Here is a 14,867-nt window from a genome sequence, read left to right as displayed (position 1 = left end):
AAGAAATCGAATTGCATCTTCGTGCGATCGATCATCAGAAGCTTGCATCAGTCTAGAATTCAAGCTAGCCTCAAATGATGATAGACCAACTGGTTTCTTTTCAAGCTCATTAGAGACAAAAAACATGCAAATGACGTATTACCTTTTGCATGTAACAAGGGTGAGGGCACATCATCTTGCTACCATTCTTGGTAGCTTGTAGAGGGCTATGAGAGGTGATTTGCCAGCTTTATTTGGCATTGTGAGGGTGATGGCATGCCATCTTCCTACCATTTTTGGTTGCTTGTAGAGGGCTATGAGAGGTGATTTTCTAGCTTTCTTTGACCCAACATCATCTTTAATAACTAAGGCAAAAGTAAGTAACATTGCACATAACATTGCTAGGGTGATGGCACGTCATGTTGCTACCATTGTTGGTAGCCTGTAGAGGGTTATGAGAGGTGACTTGCTAGCTTTCTTCCATATTTAATAACTAAGGCAAAATAAATTCAACTTCAAAGGCCCTTCACTTGTTAAACAAGAGTCTTTGATAGTAGTAAGCAATTTGACCAAAGAAGTGTCAGGTTAGTTACCTCATCCTCATGAGGCTTACGTGTCCACCTGGATTCCATGCATGGGAGGAATCACGTAGTAAAAGGTTTTAGATAATACTATTGGTGGTGATGAAAGTAGACCTTTGAGGTCTCAGAGAGGGAGCATGACTCTTACCTCTCTTGCACACAGTCGAGGGTTGGTGGTGACCACGTGAGGCGGCACACAAGCAGTGTCATCGGTGATATAGCAGTGGAGAAGAGTGTGAGTAGTTGTTGTGTATTGCATGGAGTATTGAGCCTTTGTGGCCTATCTCATCAAGTTGTAAAGAGCAAAAAGCCATGTAGGGATGAGCTCTGTGTATGTGAGTGTTTTGAAACTTTTATATGGAAGCTATTGAGTCATTTGATCAACCACCGATTCCATAGCTCATAGTCTTGTGATTTCAGCATCTAAATTGATTAAGCCAATTAAGCCATTAGTGGTATCAGAGCCAGCCTGGTCATCTTTTTTATATTTACTGTGGTGCATGCATATCTAGGGTAGGTATTCCAGTCTGATCGCACAATCGCACATCAGGGTTGTAGAGAAACAAAGGAGTAGATAAGGTGGTCGAAAGACTTCCCTTTACGTATTAGCCGAGGCATCTTTTTGAGTTCTTCTCAATCTGCAAAGGTTTTAAGCATGGACTCTCCCAAGAAGGATAAGCATGGAGCTATTCTAGTCACATTCAATGGGAAGAACTTTGCATCCTGGAAATTGGCCACACAACTTCTTTTCATGCAAAAAGGGTAATGGAGTATAGTCTCTGGTGTGGAGAAAAAGCCAAAAGAAGGGTCTCGTGATGCAGAGAAGATTCTTGCATGGGAGGCAAAGAATGAGAAAGCATCAGGCTATTTAGGTCGTACTCTAGGCCCTAAATATTTCCATCACCTCGAGAATTGGAAAACACTAGAGACTCTCTTAAGAGTACACATGAAGCACTCAAAGTCCAACTTGAAACAAGATTTATTCGACCTCCAGATGAACGGGTTAGAGACATTGGGAGTGTTTTTGAATCACATGCAAGCCATATTAAGATAGCTCAATGACTTGGGAGCACGAGTTGAGGATGAGGACAAGAAAGCCATCTTGCTCAAGAGTTTACCACAGTAGATCAATACAGTGAGATTGTTTGGATTCTCAGGCTTGATGACGACATGGAATTCTTGGAATGCTTTTAATTGAAGAACGTGGCTTGACAACTGATTAGAAGAGAAAACCACCATGAGACTCAAAAAAATGTAACTATTGTGGCAAGATAGGCCATATTGAAAAATATTGCTACACTAAACAACATGACAAGATGCTGAAACAAGAGAAGGGTAAGGCACTTGCAGTTGATGGTAAGAAGAAACCTCGATGGCACTTGACAATGATTGTCTCAACGACCAAGATTGGGCCTTCTAATAGTCCTATAATTTTATGCTCTTTGTGAGTAAGTTTCGGTTCTTTGTGAGCATGTTTTAAGTTCTTTGTGAACATGAGTCTTAGCTGTCTTGAGTTCAAGATGCTCTTTGTGAGCTTCAATTGCAATGAGTTTGTCCAAGTAAGCATAGTCGTTCGTAGGAGAATTCTGATGTTGTTTGCACAGTGTTATCTTCTTCCTCATTTCGGCTGAGGGGGGGATTGTTGGGTTAAGCTACCTCATCCTCATGAGGCTTACCTGTCCACATGGATTCCATGCATGGGAGGAACCACGTAGTAAAAGGTTCTAGAGAATACTGTTGGTGGTGATGGGGGTCGACCTCCGAGATCTCAGAGAGGGAGCACGACTCTTACCTTTTACACACATTTGAGGGTTGCTGGCAACTACTTGAGGCAGCACACAGGCAGTGTCATCAGTGATATAGCAGTGGAGAAGAGTGTGAGTAGTTGTTGTTGTGTTGTGTGGAGTATTGAGCCCTTGTGGCCTATCTCATCGAGTTGTAAAGAGCAAAAAGCCCCGTAGGATGAGCTCTGTGTGCCTAAGTGTTTTGAAACTTTATATCAAAGCTATTGAGTCATTTGATCAACCACTAATTCTATAGTTCATAGGCTTGTGATTTCAGCATCTAAATTGATTAAGCCAATTAAGTCATTAAGAATCCTATACTAGTTGGAGGAAGCTAAAGTCAAGAATTTCATGATTAGAAGCTCCCAGTCAAGCATGATGATCACAAGAATTGAAGCTATCTAAGCTAAGTTTGAGCTAGTTGTGTTGATCATGGGAGCATCTCCTTCTGGCTACTCATATAGTGCGCTTGAAGATAAACTTCCGTAGATAATTGGTAGCATTAATTGAATATTATAAAATAGTATGGAAGCTCTTTTTGCTAGAAGTTCTACCAGGATACATCCTTTGTTGATGTTGGCTGGAAGATTTTTAATGCATTGATGGAAGAATATGGCATAAAACAAAGTCTACATCATTTTATTTGAACGGTCGATCTTTTGGACATCTAGAAGATGATAAAAAGTACAACATTCCCTTCTCTATGTGGCCAATTGGCCTATCCTAATAGCCAACTACTCCGGAGGTTGGCCAACTATCAACTAGCCGTCTAGATGTTGTGCCCAATCTAAGCCACCTGCTAGCTTAGTGACAACCCACTTGGTCTATAAAAGGCCCTGCTCTGGGAATCTATTTCTAGTCAAAACTCTAGCTATGATTACACTTTTGAAATTAGCTATGAACATGATTTGGCTTAGACACAATTCTTAATATACGTCCGAAGATAATAGTAGAACATATATTACATTACATGGTTGATAAGGCAAGCCTTTTTTGGTTATACCCTAGGCCAAGGTCACAAGACTACCATTTTTGCATTGGTGACATGTTGGGCTACTGCTTAAGAGTTTGACAGGTATGTCTAACTTTAACTTCCTGGTGGTGGGCATAGTGATGCCATATCATTGGGGTATTTGTCATCAATTTTGTGCTCTCAAGGGCCAACACTCCATGTTTCTAGCTCCTAATTTGTTGTCACTTGCCTTTGCATTTCATAATAAATGGTCTTGAAAAGTTTATGCAAACCAATGCTAGATCATTTATGGTCTTCAAAGCTTGCTTGTGAGTCTTCAAAGTTTGTGCAAACCAACATTGGAGCATTTATGGGCTTTAAAGATGAATTGTGAGTCTTTTGACCACCACAAGCATTCATGTTTGATGTTGAATCATGAGAGGGGATACACGTTTTCCAAAATCAAAGTCATTGCCCAACTTGTCAGCTCCCATATGAGGAGAGCAAAGGGACATGGACTATATAGGTTAGGGGATAATTGAGAGGCTGCCATGTGTGTGCATGAACTTATTAGAAAAACCTAGACCCTTGTCCATGCATCCAAAATAGAAATGGAGATAATGAATGCAATAGAAGAATCTTGAGAGAACAACTGAACGGTTCAATTCAAACTTAAAACTTTTTGTGTCCATAAGAGAGAAATCATACGCACCACATTTAAAAGAATAGACAATAGTAGAATTGTCAAAAATATCTTAGAGTATATTGTACAAAATTGAGCCAAATGCAAAGATACCAAAACATGTAGCAATCCACTTGCCTAGACGCTCCATGTTGAGCAAGAATTCCAATAATTTTGTCCTTGCACTCCTCAGTGGGATTCACTCACCATTTGTAGTGCAAGTTCCTTAGGAAGCACCCTACACGTGTGCAAAAAATATTGCTCTAAAGTGGGTGAGGCTTTCTTGTAGGAACCCTATAAATAGGACCATTTTTGGGAACATCAATTCATTTAGGTTGGGCCCCCTAGAGTGGTCAATCCAGCCAATAAACTAGATGACTAGTTTGTAAATGGGCCGACTAGCCACAAAGTTGTTAACCTAGTCTGTGGTTCTACCCAATGCAGTCCAGCCAATTTAAGGCCATTTTCTATAGTTCTTCTACAACCTTACAATTGGCTCCTCCTCTAGGCCTTGTTGCATCCTCTAGGAAATCTTATGAACCTCTTGTTGTACTTGAATAGGACCAATACCTGCCACCATTTTGCACCTACTTTGATATTGTTTTAGGCTACACATCAGCTAGCTTGTAATCATATGTAATGTTCTCTTCTTGCACTTGTATAAGCTCAATACTATTGTTGTATTATTTCATGTACTTATTGTATTAGACCCATAGCATGAGCCTATAAATTGGCCCTCTTTTAGCACCTTTTCCATCCTAAATCTTGGACTATGTAGTGGCAGGCATGGTAGCCTACAATGCTGCGCACATGGCTTTCCTATGGATTAGCATTTCCATGAAGATTTACCCATGTGGCATGTACACCATTATAATGCACACAAAGCAAACTCTCCCCCCATTCCTACACTAATACCATGCCCTTGTGCACTTCTAATATGGGGGACTTATAGGTGGGGCAATGGACTCTTTTTCTCAACAAAAGTCTGTCTACCACATGGACAAATCAACATGTATATGGTCTAACAAATGTGCGGATAGCATTGAGGAGTCAACTGGGCAACAAAGGGGGATAACTAAAGTAGCAAATAAGGCTACTAGATGGTACTAGAGAGACTATCAATTGAATTCAAAAGTGGCACAAATATGGACATTGCATCAAACCCACTCATCGTCATTCTTGAGGAGAAGTTGCCATTCTGATTGAGTTGCCTTGCTTATAGCGAAAAAACTACCACTAAAATGATGTATGTTTTGAGGAGTGATGGTTAGTTAGCATGGTGTTCCTTTCCATTCACATTTTCAAAGTTTTTACTGAGAGGATAGATGAAAACCATCAACATTTCTAGGGTGTGTATCATTACAAGGCCATTTTACTAATATCGAAGATTGCTACCTGTGTCATCTAATTTGCATTGAGTCGAAAGAGCTTTAACGCATTTTCTATTGGCCTTTCCTCCACATCTTTGGTTTTGTTTTTGAAATATTCCACGTCCATGGTAGCTCGACATGTTGCACTGCATCCATCTATATTGGATAATTTTAACAATACGATGAATTAGGCCATTGCATATCTCATGTTGATTGACAAGGGTCTTGATATGGGGATTTTATTTTGTTGGAATATCTTCAATGAAGGGGGGGTGACATGCTTGAATATGTCAAAGTTACCCATATGATGTCCTTATATATTTTAAGGCTTGGTTAGGAATTGGTGCTTGGTCCCTATGCTAAAAATGTAAGGGTATAAGGAGCACCATGGCTTACGACTCAGGTATCTTAGATCTCTCCCATGAAAAAGACACACGATAAACAAACTATTTAAATGTATTCTTCAACCATTCCTTAGACATGGTCTATAGTTTCCCTAGTGCTTATGAGAAAAAAGTCATCTCATTGTACTCATTCTAGCCTTATGAGCACTTCAATCCTTGGTCATGGTTTATAATTCCCTTGGCACAATGTTTATGAGAAGCAAATCATTCTAGCTACAATAGCACTCTAGTCTTGTGATATGGTCTACAATCCCCGCTAGCAGATGCGCATGAAAACCAAATTGTTCAATTGTACTCTCTTAAGTCTTTTGACATGGTTTGCAACTCCCCTGGCAAAATATACATGATGACAAAATAGTCTAGTCATATTCCCATAAGTCATTCTAGTATTAAGAGCACTCCATTATTTTAACATGGTCTGTAATTTCCATTGCAGAATGTGCATGAGAAGTATATCGTATAGTTGTAACTTTCTTCATTTATTCTTCTCTCAAGAGTATTCTAGTCCTTTACTAATACTAGAAGTGAGAGAGGGAGAGAGAGTCAACCTAGCCTTGTATCTATCAATGTCACCATCTAAGTTGAGTTTGACCTTGTAAACCATTTGTATCTTATGAGCTTCTTTTGTGCAGGAAGATCTGTGAAGGTCACAAGTTTGATTCTTGAGAAGTGCATTATCTCTTCATCCATTGCATGTTGCCACTTAGGGACTTGCATTGCATCTTTGAAGGAGGTCGGCTCATCAAATTCCATCACTTTGGCCATGAATGTATAGTTTTTGTTGTAGGTCCAACTCTCAGGTGCCCTTCATCACAACAAGTTCTTTTGAGATTGGAAATGGAACTCTAAGGAATCTTGGTGATGACTGTGGTAGTTGCTAAGGCAAAGAAATCTGGTGTATCATTGGCACTACTAGTGGAGGCGGAGTAGAAACTATAGTCGAACTGTCAAAGTATGATGAAGCCTTGTCAGTGGTAACATCCTTGGATATAATCAACTTTTGCTTGACTAGATCATAGAGTCGGTATGCCTTCGTCTTTGTAGCATATACAAGAAAAATGTACTTGATTGACTTGATAGCAAGTTTAGTCCTAAATGCATTGAGAACATGAGCATAAGAAAGAGAGACAAATACTCTCAAGTGACTAATAGAGGGCTTAGTTCTTGTGAATGCCATAGCTGTGTCACATGCCTTGGCTCAATACTGTCTCAAAACATTCTTCTCATCGAGCATGCATCTAGATGACTCTGCAATCACCCTGTTGTTTTGTTCAGCAATCCCATTTTGCTGAGGGGTATATACATGTGAGCTGACATGTAATGCCATAATGTCTACAAAAGACATTGAATGTGGACTTGTATTCACCTCCATTGTCACAATGGAGGACCTTCAAGTACTTGCCAGTCTGCTTTTCTACCAAGGCTTTGAAACTCTTTAAAAGTGTTGAATACATCAGACTTCAAGAAGTAGATCTGAATCATCGATGATGGTGATGAAGTACAAAGCCTTGCCAAGAGACAGTATAGAAGTCGGACCCCATAGATTTGAATGCATGATCTGAAGTACGTCAATACTTTGACTTCAAGATGTTGGAAAGGGCTGTTTGTGCTCCTTGCCCATGCAACAAGCCTCACATACATCCAATATTGACACCCTGAGCAATAATGGATCCGTCGAGACTCTTGAGCTCTCTCACGGTGCATCCTGACTTGTTGAAGACAAATTTTCTTATCACTCTCAATTATCTATCCAACAAAGAGAAGGTTCTATGCCATTGTGGGAACATAGAACACATTTCAAATACTCTTAACTGTGCCTACATTACTGTGTAAGGGTATGCTACCGATCCCTTTGATTTTGTGGGATGTGTCATCCCCCATCATGACGTTCTCTCTCGGGTTCCTGTTGGGATGGAGATCAAAGAACCATTCTTTCTTAGGTGTCATGTGGTTGCTTGCACCAGAGTCAAACCACCATGTGTCCTCATCCTTCTTAGTAAATGACATTATTGGGCAACATCATTGTCTTCTCATAGGAGGGGCAACACATGGTCACATGTGAAGCACCTGGTTTCTTATCTTATTGTACATGTTTTCTATACTACTATAACAAGAAGTTTGTGAAGTACTTCCCAAAAACCACAATTGCAAGAGATTTATTCAATGAACGTTTTATTCTAACTCAAAGATTCCATCCCAAAAGTCAATGTAGATGACCTACCTCATGTACTTGGAGCTTGATCTCCTAACCCCTGAAGATAAATTCTCCTTTGAAACCCTCTCCTAGTGCCTACAAATCCCAAACTAGTACTGGCTGCAAATGCAAAGTACGACTAGTTGCTCTGAAATGCCACTAACGATTGTTGTTTGCCTATAGGGGCTGTGTATAAGGAGGAGATTACTTCTCATCAGAGCAAAGCAATCTAAGAATATTTCAAGCTTGGTATCTTTATTTTGCTAGTGCAGTGGCCTTCTTCATTGGCTGTAGTCATTTCTTGCTGGAGACTCAAAACCTTGATACTATATTATTAGGGATTTCTATCAAACAAGACCTATCCATATTGTTGTTTCTTCATTACGACGCTTGAATGCTTCATAGTTTTTTTGATATAGAAAGGCATGCGGCAGAGAAGTCTGTTGGGCAATGCCCTTATTGTCTCTGTGTCTAGTTCTCATTCATTTCTCTATTAGTAGCCAAAACACCTTTAGCACTTGCTTCTTCTCATAGTAGCTGCTATGTAGCTGGAGAAACTGGCTACCAATGTTTGCTCCATCGCCTATTCATCTCCACAACTGGTTTTCTTAGAAGCGCTACTCTGTGGTGATGCTACATCGAAATTCTTTTGGCTAAGGTTTCAAAGTATCTCAATATAATGACACGTGGCATGGTTATTTTTTGGCCCCTCTTACCATTCACTCCTAAGGTTCTTATTTCAAGTCAATTGCAAACTTGACTAATTTGTTTCTCCATCTTGAGAATTGCTTTTGAAGTGCTACCTTTGGGTTATGTATTATTGGATGTTTTTCCCTTTATTTTTTGTACATATGTGTCTTCTTCATTGAGGTACTTGTAAAAGTTGTAAAAGTGTCGACAAAGAAAATTTCTTTTGGGCATATCAAACCATTTGATGGGGAAGGGTTTCATACTTGGCAAACCCAACCCAAGTACCTCTTATTGTATAAAAGTTTGTGGCCCTATGTCAAGGGCACAAAGACCAACATCACTACTAACAAAGATGACTTTGAAGAGATTGCATTTCATCCCAAGCTCATTCATTTGGTGGTGGGAGCTATGTCATAAAAAACAACATGAAATGAGTTGGATCAAATTATGGAGCAAGTGCAAGCACTCCCGTATCACAGTCAAAATCAAATTATTTGGTTTACAATTTTTTTAAAATGAAAAGTTGTGATTTTATTCGTGAGCTCCATAGTATCACAACACAATTGGCCACCATTGATGCTAAGGTGGAAAGGAGTGTTGGTTTTGTAATCAATTGTTTAGAATTGAGCCGAGTGATTGTCAACTTTGGCTCGGCTAAATATCTTTAACCAACCTCATTTTCAATGAAATCACTTGGATAAATATGCTGCTATTCTGGTACATTATCAGCTCTTATCTTGTGACCACCTAAAAAAAGGTCGATCTCTTTAAGTAGTAGGATCTCAAGTTCCATCAATCCTTGGTACAGGTTTCACAATACTTTGTTTTGCATTCATTATCTATACGTCCTTTCTTGGAACATTTGTTGTACCATTTTTCATTCAGGCTTGGTTTCTCCCGAAAACCCATGTCTTTGAAGGCGGTCTTTAATTTTGACTTCAACTTATCTAGTTTTGTGGAAGCATCCTCTTCATCACTTTCTTCAAGCTTTTTTTTGGACTTCTTCTTAGCAGGTCCATTTTCTCCAATGCATTAGTTCGGTTCAGTAACTCCTCGTATGTATTTGTTGGATTGACAATTTTTGGAGATCTCATATCAATCTAAGTACATCTTGTAATCAACCATGCACACAATGATTTGTCATTTAGCAGTGTACTGGTTGATTAAAGCTTGCATTCTCAAGACGAAATCTTGAATCGACTCATTCTTCTTTTTTAAATCATTGAGTTTGGTGCACACGTTCTTCATTGACTTCCTGTGTGAACCGCTTGTGAAAAGCCTCGAACATTTGCCAATATTTGAAGTAGCCAATTGGAAACTGCTTAAACTAGCATTGCGCAGCCTTGGTGAATGTGTAGGAAAATAATTCATGTACTCTTCTTTGGTCACAACACCATTAATATGACCAATTCATAGGAAACTCTCCAAATGGATGTATGGGTCGTCCTCAACATCCTTGAAATCTTGAAATTTGACCTTGAGAGGCGTAGCTAGCCTTACCTTAATAGTTGCTTACATGTGTATATGCCCACTTTTGCCATTTTTTGATACTATCCTTCTAAGTATCTCTTTTGTCTTTCACCCCTACTTTTTTGGTAGCCAAGTAAGCTTATTGGGCAACTAGCTCAAGAATTACAAATGGTAATGGTAGAAGAAAAAAGCCACCACATTAGGGTGTATCCCTTGTCTTCTTTATCTACTACTACTACTTCCCGTGTGACAACATTGTTTGAGGACTCGAATGTGCTCCCAAAAAAATATAAGTATATATTAGCCAGGCTAGAATGCTACATTCGAATCTTGCTTAGCTTTGAAGGACTATGCTATATAACTGCATGCAAATCCTCCACACATGAGCATCCCTTTATATAGTTAAAGTTGAAAAGAATACCTATATTTTGCTTCTCAAGGGTTCAAAGGCATGATGGTTGCTTAGCTTTTCAAAGTATTAAAGGGGGTAATCCACAGATCTTGGCTTCTCATCTTCCATATTCTCCCTAAAGTCCAATGTGGGTCATTTCATCTTCCACCTTCTCTCCCACATGATTCCAATGCCACCTCTCTCGCATCTTCCACCTTGTCTCCCATATGAATTCAATGCTTCTCAATTCTTGGAGTTGGATGCCATGCTTTCTTGACCATTAGTGTTTCCCTTCAAATGATTCCTTCCCTAGAGCTCCACCTTCATTTTGTAATGTTCCACCTTCCTTCTTCCATACTCTTTTGCACATCTCAATTTCCCAAGCTCCTTGATTTTGATCTTGATGATGTTGAGGATCCTCTTGCTTATAAGGTGGAGGTGTTTCATCCCCGTTCCATCGTACAACATTTTTCATGATCCTAAAATTGACTTTATGTTTAACAGTTGAATCTATCTTGCTGCTAAGCATCCTCTTGCTTATAAGGTGGAGAAGTCCCATCCCTCTTCCCCATCATATACACTCATTGAATTTTTTGTTCAATAGTTTCAAGATGCACTTGATGTTTAGACTTAACCTTTGCAAAATGAGCTGACTGCATAGCTTTCCAAGGTCTTTCTTTCCTTCTAAGTTGATAGATTGAGTTGGATTCAAGTGACTACAAACATAAGCTATGGGACTCCGCTTATTTAGCTATCATCACACTGGTCTCTCTAGAATCGTGGGCCACCTTATCAAATTGCTCCAAGGATGTGTTGGAGGAGTGCAAGTTTTGTTGTGAAAGGAGCTCAACTTCTATCATTAAATGCATGAGAAACTTTTTCTTCCCCACTAGTTGTATGGACTAAAAATCGGTGCAATGCACCCTTTGGTAGGTATGCCAAGATTAAAGGACCTTTTGTATTTAGCAAAACTTAGGAGGAGTTCTATCCACAATTGCTGGAACCTTTCACCTAAAATGTCTGTGTAAATTGATGGACCAAGGTAGATTTTCCACTACTCAAGGAAATTAGATTCTTTAGGCTAATGAGTTTGGGAAATGGTCATGTCCTTGGACATTTTGTGGGTAAGGATCCACGTACAAAGCCCTTGCCTTGTTCAACCAAACATGCAAGTGCAGAACCTTTTTTTTTTTTTGGGTGAAAATATAAAGGCTATTAATCAAAATAAATACAGATACTTCATTCCGAGGTGATTGCAAGCTCGCCTGACTTCACCTATAAGTTGCTTCCACAAGACAATCATTCTGCTGATAATTTCATATTGCCGAACTTTCATGGGCAAATTACAAACCACTATATCTGCCAAGGTTAGTGCCCTTGAGGACCATTTATGAATCCAATATCTCGCTAAAAATGCCCAAGGTTGGTGTCTGTCCAATTTTAGCAACCATTTAATGTACATATCCCACCTTCATCCTTGCTAGCAATGACAAACTTCGAGTCAAATGAATTCCAAACAAAGTCCCTTTTCGTCTTGTCAACTTTCTTAAGGACTGAAAGATTCTAGAGTACCACACTCCACTCCTCACAACAAAGAAGCGTTGTGTGCTTTTAGTAATTCTTTGTGATTTTCCAACAAAAGGTAAAGTGTGCTTGAAGTAAGCTGTGATTCCATATAGAATCATACGTACGTATAGAGATGGGCTGATCAAGGTTTAAATATTCTTACGACCTAAAAACCGTCCTAGAAACGGTCGTCCTTGCAGTAACCAGCGCCGTGTACCTCTGCCTCTTCTTCATCTTCAGGTTGAGGTTGCGGCTGGTCTGCTCTGATGAAGGATGCCGTCTCTCCGTCTGCAAGCCACCTCGCAAACACCAGGAACATGGCGAACGTGAGTAGCAGGAGCGCGTCCAGCAACCAGTAAAAGTAGTCGAGATGACCCTCGTTTAAGCTCTTTGGAATCCACCCCGGTCTTCCCCCTCTGCTGGTGATCGCCGTCACGATCTTAAGAATGAAGGAGCTCAGGTAATTTCCCAAGGCCAGCCCCGAGAGCGAGATCGCAGTCGCCAAGCTCCTCATCCCTTCCGGCGAGTAAGAATAGTTGAAATCCAGATGTCCGCAGGCGAAGAAGACAGTCGTCAATCCTTCGAGCACGTACTGAGGAACTAGCCAGAAGATGCTCATCTGCTTGCAGTTACAATCTCCCTCCTGCACGTTGCGTCGCCTGTGGACACTATTAAGCCTTTGCGTCTCCACCATCGCTGCCACGCTCATCGTCGCCAATGCAATCACCAGCCCCACCCCCATCCGCTCTATCGAGGTCACTTCTCTCCTCTGCTTCCGGAATCGCAAGAAGCACGGCACCAGCACCCACGAATACAACGGTGCTCCCACTATCACCGTCACCAGGCTGAACAAGCCCATGGATGATGGAGGGAACTCGAAACCACCCACACGATTATCCATCGTCGCTCCTTGCAGAATGAAGAGCGTGCCTTTCTGTGTTAAGACGGCAGCGATTAGGATGCCGCAGAGCCAAAAGGGCACTAGACGGCAGATGCCCTTCACCTCTTCGACTTGACTGACCGTGCAGAGGCTCCATGGATCGGAGTCATGGTGGCCGTTAAGCTCCTCCTCCATTCTCGTGCTGGTAGATGCCTTGTCGAACCACCTGGAAAAGCAAAGTCAGTTGGCTTTGCCGTAATACGATGCTTCTGTTGCTCCCTTCTAGAATACGAGTTCCTTGAGCTTCCTCAAACAAGACGGCAAAACTTTGAAGGAGCCTACTTTACCTCAAACTTTCGGTGTGCTTGGTCCTTCGCTTTGGAAGCCTGCCAGGAGCCTCTAACAGGAGCTTAGTGTTGGACTGGACCAGTGCTCCCCGTTTACGAGAAGCTGCAACTACTACACGGGCGATCTTCAAAAGGGGATTTCCCCCTGGATTGTACTGCCTCAAGTTTGGCATTCCAGCAAGAAACGATACAAAAGCCAAAATGGCCGCCCCGGCAGATAGCCGGAAGCCCATCGCCCATCGCCCCTCGTTCTCAAGATAGGAAACCAAAGTCGTTGACAGTAGCATCCCCACATTCGCAGAAGCCATGTACAAGGTGATGAAGGCTGATTTATGTGTAGGCGAATCGAACTGGTCTGCTCCCAATGAGACTACGTTGGGTGTTAATGAAGCCATCCCCAAACCTACCATGTACAGCGCGATGTAGAAGAGAGTGACCTGAGCCGACGCTGGCGCTGTAAGCTCACAGCTAAGTGATCCTACACAAGGCTCTGGAGGCCGTTGGGCGATCATGGTGCCAGACAGGGCTGACAATAACATACCCTGAGATTCCAGACGGAAAGCATCGGCTAGTAAGAAATCTATAGTCGAACCCGATGAAGTTTGCGGCAGCGATTTTGGTAACGATACTCGATTCTCAATGAATTGCAAAGTAAAGATACTCATTCACGAACCGCAACGAAGAGGATTTGATACACGATTGAAGTCCAAAGGCGGCCCAAGTAGGCATCTCCGAGGGAACCGCCGATGAGGGAGGTGATGAAAGTGGTTCCCATCCAATTGGTAATAGTGTTCGCCGCTGAGGCGTTGTCCTGCTGCAGCAATTTCACCAGAAAGATGACCAGGTTGACGGTACAACCGGAGACAGCGAGCGAGAGCAGAGAATTGGCAACTGAGATACCAAGAAAGGAATGGATCAGCCAGCAAGAGCTAGAACAGGGAATCGGGGTTTGAGAAAGCCCAAAAGGAACCAGGGAGACAAAGACATGCAACAGGTTTGGGTTTGGACGGAGGAAGCATACCGAGCAAGAAAGAGGCCGCTTTCCAGCCCCCGAGGGACCTATGCGGAAGGAGGGGGCGTCCCCAGCAGTCGAATGGTTGCGGGTGATGAGGGAGAAGCTCCGGATCGAGGAGGGGATGAAGGGACGAGAGGTCGGAGGGGGGGCTGTCTGGCGCCATTGCTGCTGCGAGAGACAGACAGAGAGACGGGGGAAGAGGAGCAGCGGGAGGCGTGTTGATTCTGGTTTGCCTGCTCAATGCAACGTGGCCGTTTGCTGTCGACCCAAAAGCCAAAGGAGAAGGGAGACCTCTTTTCCTAGTGAAATTGCCAACGTTACCCCGCGCTGTTGAGAATGCTCAAACTGTAGCATTTGGGCTCCAGGCACGTGTTCTCGTGAAGGCTTGTGAGGTTGAAGACTACCGTAATGGGATTTTACAGGTTCTCTCACCAACAGAAAGGCCATCCAAGTCTCTGCACCAATCATAGCACTTGGGCGTTGCAATGCTAGGCTAGCAAAGCTTGAAATGGGGTTGTTCGGCTAGCATTGCAGAGCTGAAAGACAGCCAGCTGTGGCAGCC

The 14,867-nt window shown here is 41.8% G+C and overlaps 1 protein-coding gene across 1 annotated transcript; it reads right to left on the bottom strand.

Annotated features, from left to right (window-relative positions):
• Positions 1-11,752: 11,752 nt before the first annotated feature.
• LOC147895750 (protein NRT1/ PTR FAMILY 8.1-like) lies at positions 11,753-14,600 on the bottom strand. The gene is made up of 4 exons (XM_087383227.1): positions 14,312-14,600; positions 13,964-14,181; positions 13,291-13,832; positions 11,753-13,169 (listed from the first exon to the last, which is right to left on the bottom strand). The coding sequence occupies exons 1-4, from the start codon at positions 14,466-14,468 to the stop codon at positions 12,242-12,244; spliced, it is 1,845 nt and encodes a 614-aa protein (XP_087239353.1). The 5' UTR covers positions 14,469-14,600; the 3' UTR covers positions 11,753-12,241.
• Between the last annotated feature and the right edge of the window lie 267 nt (positions 14,601-14,867).

This window comes from Dipteris shenzhenensis, chromosome 12, assembly GCF_047967505.1.
Source record: "Dipteris shenzhenensis isolate YYH24624 ecotype China chromosome 12, Dip_SZ_1.0, whole genome shotgun sequence".
NCBI classification, from domain to species: domain Eukaryota; kingdom Viridiplantae; phylum Streptophyta; class Polypodiopsida; order Gleicheniales; family Dipteridaceae; genus Dipteris; species Dipteris shenzhenensis.
Note: the sequence above shows the minus strand (reverse complement) of the source record. Positions and strands in the feature narration are given on the sequence as shown.

Bases quoted from the DNA above. Each gene is read 5' to 3' on its own strand.
- LOC147895750 (XM_087383227.1), bottom strand. From the start codon at position 14,468: ATGGCGCCAGACAGCCCCCCCTCCGACCTCTCGTCCCTTCATCCCCTC. The intron at 14,182-14,311 runs GTATGCTTCCTC...TTGGTATCTCAG, and splicing joins AGCGGCCTCTTTCTTGCTCG to TTGCCAATTCTCTGCTCTCG. The intron at 13,833-13,963 runs GTTCGTGAATGA...CTGGAATCTCAG, and splicing joins ATCAAATCCTCTTCGTTGCG to GGTATGTTATTGTCAGCCCT.